The sequence below is a fragment of the Pistacia vera genome, unplaced genomic scaffold (genome assembly GCF_008641045.1).
Source record: "Pistacia vera cultivar Batoury unplaced genomic scaffold, PisVer_v2 Contig276, whole genome shotgun sequence".
Lineage (NCBI taxonomy): Eukaryota > Viridiplantae > Streptophyta > Magnoliopsida > Sapindales > Anacardiaceae > Pistacia > Pistacia vera.
This window is the reverse complement of record NW_022196086.1, coordinates 87,008-94,082: the sequence shown is the minus strand read 5'-3', so window position 1 is coordinate 94,082 and position 7,075 is coordinate 87,008. Positions and strand designations below refer to the sequence as shown.

The 7,075-nt window shown below is 34.3% G+C and overlaps 1 protein-coding gene across 1 annotated transcript; it reads left to right on the top strand.

Annotated features, from left to right (window-relative positions):
- The first annotated feature begins 437 nt into the window (after positions 1 to 437).
- On the top strand, positions 438 to 1,650 carry LOC116133826. The gene is made up of 3 exons (XM_031419511.1): positions 438 to 619; positions 731 to 1,057; positions 1,149 to 1,650. Exons 1-3 carry the CDS (start codon positions 439 to 441, stop codon positions 1,304 to 1,306), a joined length of 666 nt encoding a protein of 221 aa, XP_031275371.1. The 5' UTR covers position 438; the 3' UTR covers positions 1,307 to 1,650.
- Positions 1,651 to 7,075: the final 5,425 nt, after the last annotated feature.

Genomic DNA, 7,075 nt, shown 5'->3' with positions numbered 1-7,075 from the left:
CCGATTTTCATTTATCTAAGTTAAATTTTCGTTGGTCCAGCAGTAGTACTGTAATAGAACCCTATTTGGAAACCGAAAATTGAGCAGCACTAAGAGGATATTTTTATGATGAACGAACTGACAAGTGAACGTGCATGTTAATTTTATCAAACACGAGGTGCATGAAAAAACCAGGCAGTCGGCATTGATAGCGCGAGACATATTGACTGAGTGCTAAATTATGACTTATTTTGAAGAGAAACTCAAACCTACCAACCGCTTGCCTTGGCCCTAATTTGTGATCGTGGGGTCTGCAAATGGACCATACCTTCACTAACGTCTAAAGTATGAAATCGCCAATCACCATTCAGCATGTTGCCACAAAGTCCATTACAATATTTGATTTTTCTATGCTACAGTGTGCATTGCAATAATATAAATCCCCCTTCTCACCCATCCATGAATCTTCACCCACACATTCCAAGCACACAGTACTTGCAGCTGCCAACTTTCGATACCTTCGATTTACCAAAATTTGCCTTCGTCCTTCATTCTACAACTGTTATCATGGCATCTAATTTGGGCTTCAAGACATTGGCAGTCGTCCTTGCAGTTACCTTCTTTGTGCAAGGAACTCTCGGTAAGCTTTTTCTTCACTAAAGTAATACAATTGGGTCGTTCATTTATAGAATAGTGGACATGCATGTGAACAAAACAGTTTTATGAATAAGTGTTGATGATATTTTTGCAGGAGAAATAACATGTGAAAACCTTGACCAAGAGACATGTGCGTATGCGGTATCATCGTCGGGCAACCGCTGTGTGCTAGAGAAGCGTGTGAAAAGGAGCGGGGAGGAAGCTTACACGTGCGGAACATCTGAAATTAAGGCCGACAAATCAAACAACCACATTGAAACTGACAAGTGCATTTCTGACTGTGGCCTTGACAGAAAAGTTCTCGGCATCTCTTCCGACTCCCTCCTCGAATCTAAGTTCACACAAAAACTCTGCTCCTCTCAGTGCTACGATAACTGTCCCAACATCGTCGATCTTTACTTCAACCTTGCTGCTGGTGAAGGTATGTAACATTCATTAACACTTTCATCAAAATTATTATCATTATGTTCTATATAACTCATTAACGTGAGGTTGAACTTTTTAAATGTCAGGTGTGTTTCTTCCCAAATTGTGTGAAGCAAGAGGAAAAAATGTAAGAAGAGAAATGTCAGAGATCCGAAGCTCTGGTTTCACTGCAGCAGGACCCGCCCAAGCTGTGAAATTCTTGTCTGATCCAGTTCTGGCTCCTGCAGCTGCACCTCGTGTTTGATTTGATAGTTACATAGACAATGGAATATTTTTATATATTATATACCTATGTAATTTTAATATTTTATAATAAATGGTGTTGTAGCAAGAGTTTAACAGAAAAGCTTGAGTGCAACTCCATTAACTTTAAGATTTTGTCCGTGTTGTGTATGCAAGTCATGAGCTGAAATGGGCGCTGAGATCGATCAATAACTCAACAGAGATCTGTAGAAGTGACCAGCTATCGAGCTCCAATTTTCATTTGTTTTTTACAAAGTTGCATAGTATACTGTGCCATAGTTATCTTTGTAACTTTGTTTGCTTTGTTCATGTGATCGGCATGCAAAACTAAAATAATAAAAATTTAAACGTGTTGCTTCCATTCTTAATGTACATGTTTTCTTAGTGTTTAATTAATATCAAATTACCCAGTGGCCAAAATCCATATTAGGGAAAAGAAAAGTAACTTATACAGCCAAGTTATTTCATTGAAATATTGACCCTAATAATTGTGTAGAATTCTCCTACCCACTCATTACAGAACAGAGAAATTAAGGTATTGCGTTCTAGATGGATCTAGATCATGGACCGTAATACAAATACATTTCTCAAACAGAGTGATGATCCCAAAATTTTCAGTTTTGTTCTTAGAAAGAAACAAATTGGGTAGTTGGAGTAGGAGCTTTAACTAGTTCCAAGCATCAATTGGAATAATAAAATTAGAGCCTTAAGTTAATAATTAGTAATTTTGTGTCACATTAGATCAGCATATTTTTTCATTAAGTTTCAGGATTAACGTTCAATAGATGTTCAAATATTTTTATATCTACTTCCATCTCAAATACTTTTAAAGAATGTTGCATCATTATGAAGCATCCACGAAACACACATTCTTTTTGTTCAATGAATTTCCAACCACCACCAACCCAATACATTTTTTTTTTTTTTTTTCTAAAATCATATAACCAAATCAAATGATTAATAGTTTTAGGTCGAGTTGCACTCTGCTGTCTTACTTTTCTCTCTTTTTAAGCGTTCTCATTACCTTTTTTCTGTCATGCTGAAATTTCAATCGGTTAAATATTATAAACAATTTCAACCAGTTGAGAATCATCCATCGGCTTAGCTTAATTTCAACTGTCAATGAGAATGTGTTAGATTCTAGAAGAATCTTCGGTAACTTTTACTATAATGTCAACTGTACTTTTGAATAACAAAGGACTTAATTAAGATATGATAATTTAAAATAATTGAAGTAAATTGCGAGTCACCAATTAACAATCTGGGATGCATGTTTGTCGCTATTATTTTTATATTGTTTATGGTAATGTACACTTACCGATTCTACAAACTGACTCCATATCCTAACTAATGTGGAGTGTGACGTGACATCACACCCAGGCCCTTTGAGGAAAAGCTCAGGCCTGCCCTCAACTTAAAAAAAAAAAAATTGTAAAGGTTAAAAAAAAAAAGTAAAAGTTAAAAAAATGAGAAAAAGTAGGATTTGTCTTTTTTCATATTCCACTTTTTCTTCCCTAATTCCCAACTTCTCTTTTACTGTAAAAGTTTTACATGTGACGGTTGAGGTTCAACCTGCAAGTCTGCAACCAAAAATTAAAAAATTCTCACTCTCAACTTCTCCCACTCACGTCTGCTGAAGGTTAGCCTACTAAAATATTGAAGTTTTAAGTTTAAATAAACTCCTTAGATGGTTAAATCTATAATTTAACAAGAATATTTAAGATTGATGTTATGTAAGATTGATGTTAAAATTATATTGAAAACTGCAGGAAAATATGCAAGAAAATGACAAACTACTGTTTTTTAATAATCTTATTAACGCCTATAGTTTTAGAGTATTGGGTTTGGGTGAAAAGTTTTAGTGAGGTGAGAAAAGAATAGGTTAAAGAAATCTTTATCTATTATCTTTCTTTTCCTGGCTCTTGTTTGTATGTGAGAAAAAGAAATATCATTATCACTTTTAAAACTTCCTTGCTAAACCACACAAATTATGGGCGCCTAATCTATAAAAACGAACTGCCTCCATCTCTCATTGGATGCAATTAAATATTTAAATGTATCATGTATGGTGTGTTAAATTAAAATATGTCTTATGTATCGTGTATCGTGTATTTAAATGTATCATGGTTTGTTTATGTATCTTATTCAAGAGAAAGTTAATTCAGTTACTAAATTAATTAGTTTTTTTTTTTATTATTATAGGAGTCTCTTTGACTCTTATTTTTGGGATCCCATTATATGTTCTAACTCATTATATGTTTATTGGATTTAGAATCCAAAGCATTAACAAATAAGAATATGATATCCAATTATTTCAAGAGACTGAAGAAAAGTCCAGCAAAAATTGTTGATGGAGACTCTACTGATATTGAAGTTAATCAAACCCCATTAAAAGAAGAAGAAGCCCCACAACAGTGACAACAACACCAAGTAAAAGAAGCTCAACCTTCAATCGGGGTGTTCACTTTAGATGAGCTTGAAATTGACCCGGGATTGAGGATACCAATTAACGAGCTAAATTGCACTGACAAACAAAAAGAGGAAGTTCGAAGAGCATACTTGTTGAAAGGTCCTTGACAACTTAAAGATCATAACTTTCCTTTCACTCTTTTTGGAGATAAAAAGCGTAGGTTTACATCATAGTAGTACAAAGAAGGTTCAAGTTGGATGGAATATAGTGTGGCAAAAGATGCAATCTTCTGTTTGAATTGTTATCTTTTCAAACCCGATTATGGTGACCAAGCAAGTGGTGAAGTTTTTGTGAATAAGGGATATAATAACTGGAAAGATAAAGCAAATGTGAAAAAACATGTTAGTGATCATTCTAGTACTCATAACCAATGTCATACCAAGTGTGTTGATTTGATGAACCAAAGGCAACACATCGATGTAAATCTTGCTTGCGTGTCGAAAAAAGGCAAATTGGACTATCGCATTCGCTTGAATGCATCAATTGATTGCATTAGATTCCTTTTACATCAAGGATTAGCATTTCGTGGTCATAACGAGTCAGTTGAATCTGAAAATTAAGGTAACTTTATGGAACTATTGAAGTTTCTATTCAATCACAATGACAACATAAAGAAAGTTGTGCTGGGAAATGCTCCAAAAAATTATCAAATGATGGCCCCCAAAATCTAAAGGCAACTAACTAATGGTTGTGCTCATTTGACGACCAAGAAAATTATTGCAGAAATTGTGAGAGATAAACAACTGTTTTCTTTACTAGTTGATGAATCTCGTGATGTGGCAATGAAAGAACAAATGGCTATTGTTTTTCGCTATGTAGACAAAATAGATTGTGTTATTGAACGTTTTATTGGGATTGTGCATGTTAAGAATACTTCTACAAAGTCTTTGAAAATTGCAATAGATGCCTTTTTTTGTAAAGTATGGATTGAGTTGGACAAGTTTACGGGGGCAAGGTTACGATGGAGCAAGCAATATGAGGGGTGAGTTCAATGGTTTGAGGACTTTGATATTGAGAGAAAATAAATTTGCTTTCTACATTCATTGTTTCTCTCATCAACTCCAATTGGCGCTAGTCAAAGTTATAAGTAAACATTCAGCATTGGGTGAATTTTTTCAAACTCTTTCTATGTTATCAAACACTGTAGTAGTATCTTGCAAGCGCATAGATCTTCTACGTGATAAACAGTATGAATATGTGATATCTTTGATTTCTAATAGTGATATTCTGATGGGACGCGGTTTGAATCAAGAATGCACTATTAAACGACCAGAAGATACACATTGGGGTTCACACATAGGGACAATTCATAGTGTCATAAACTTATTTTCTTCTGTTGTTGGTGTGCTCAGAGTGATTGAGATTGAAGGAGATGATTGGCAAAACAAAAGTCAAGCAAGGAGTTTATTACGAATCATGGAGAATTTTGAATTCGTTTTTTTGTTATTCTTGATGAAGAAAGTATTGGGAATCACATATGAACTGTCACAAGCATTACAAAGAAAAAATCAAGATCTTCTTAATGCCATGCAGTTTGTACAAATTTCAAAGCGTTGATTGCATAAATTGAGAAATGAAGACACTTGCTTCGACATATTGTTGAAAAAAGCTTATGATCTGTGTAAAGATAATGACATACCAATCCCGGAGAACATGGAAGATAATTTTGGGAGGACAAAACAAGGGATTGCGCCAATTACAAATAAACATCATTTTAAGGTGGAATTGATGTACACAGTTTTAGATAACATTCAAGAAGAACTCAATAATCGTTTTGATGAAGTAAATATGGGGTTGCTTCAGTGTATGGCATCTCTTGATCCAAGTAACTCTTTTGTTGCATTTAATAAAGACAGATTACTTGAGTTTGCAAAGTTCTATCCTGCCGATTTTCCTCAACACGATATTTGGTTGCTCGATAATCAACTTGAAAATTATTATGAGGATGTTAGCACCAATGCCAATTTCACTCATGTTGATGGGATTGCCGATCTTGCAAAAAAAATGGTTGAGTTTAAGAAGGATGTTGCTTATGACAAAGTTTTCTTGCTTATTAAATTAGCACTGGTTTTGCCTGTGGCTACTGCAACAGTTGAAAGGGTGTTCTCTGCAATGAATCTTGTTAAGAATACTTTGCGTAATCGAATGGGAGATGAGTGGATGAACAATTGCTTAGTAGTTTACATTGAAAAGGAAGTTTTTGCTACAATTCAAAATGAAGATATCATTGAACATTTTCAGAACATAATGAAGCGGAAAATCGTGTTAAATTGAACATCTTCAGGTATACTATTCTAACTTGCTTTCATTTTTAAATAATCAATATTCATATTATTTAGATCTTTAGGTATACTATTCTAACTTGATTTTTGGGTCAATACGCAGAGGATGTGTGGATTTTTAATCTAGACGGTTGAGTTAGAATGTTAACGTCTGGATCTGGATTTGGAGTGATTGTAATCCATCTCTTTGTAAACCTTTGTGTATTTTACTTTTGTTAGAGTTATGATTGAACTCTAAATTTGTGTAGAATATTTTTGGTGGATTTGTGGTTATTGTAAACTCTTTTGATTATATTGGATTTAAGTGGATTGTTAGATTCTCGTGATTTTTTTTATCTCCTCATATTGAAGAGGTTTTTCCACGTAAAAATTTTCTTGTGTTTCCTTGTGAATTGGATGTTATTTTCTTATGTTTTCACTAGTTGATTGGCAAACAGTGGCGGAGCAACAGGGCCCCCATAGGCAAAAATCCTAGGTCTGCCACTAGTGATGTGGGGAGTCCTAACGTAGCAAGCTAGTGTGAAAAACAAAGGTTAGAACTCAACTATACCTTTAGGGTTAATAACAAGTTTCAATCATAGAAACTTATACAAAACTTGAGAAGAAAGATTTCTTTATTTCTAATAATTGTGTCCTTTAATAAAAAGAGGTCTTTATATAGGCTTCAAGTTTTAAAAGAAATGTCATGGAAAATACAAAATAATAATTATCCAAAATAATTAACTTAAATCCAAAATATGGAAATGGGCTTAATGGGCACATGCCCAAATTAGGATCTTTTGGTAGCACGTTTAGGCTTTTAACGCTCAGTCCGCAACAAGAATTTATCTGTTAGACGTTCCACGTCAGTCCCCTCTACTTGAGAAAAACTTGACCTCGAGTTAATTTGGACATCCAGATATAAAGGCTCATTTGAATAGTGAAATGGGTAAATATCCGCCACGTTAAACGATTTGGAAATTCTCATTGTGATTAGACCTAGCAAAATGGGCGGGTGGGCCAGTATAGGTCGGGTTCA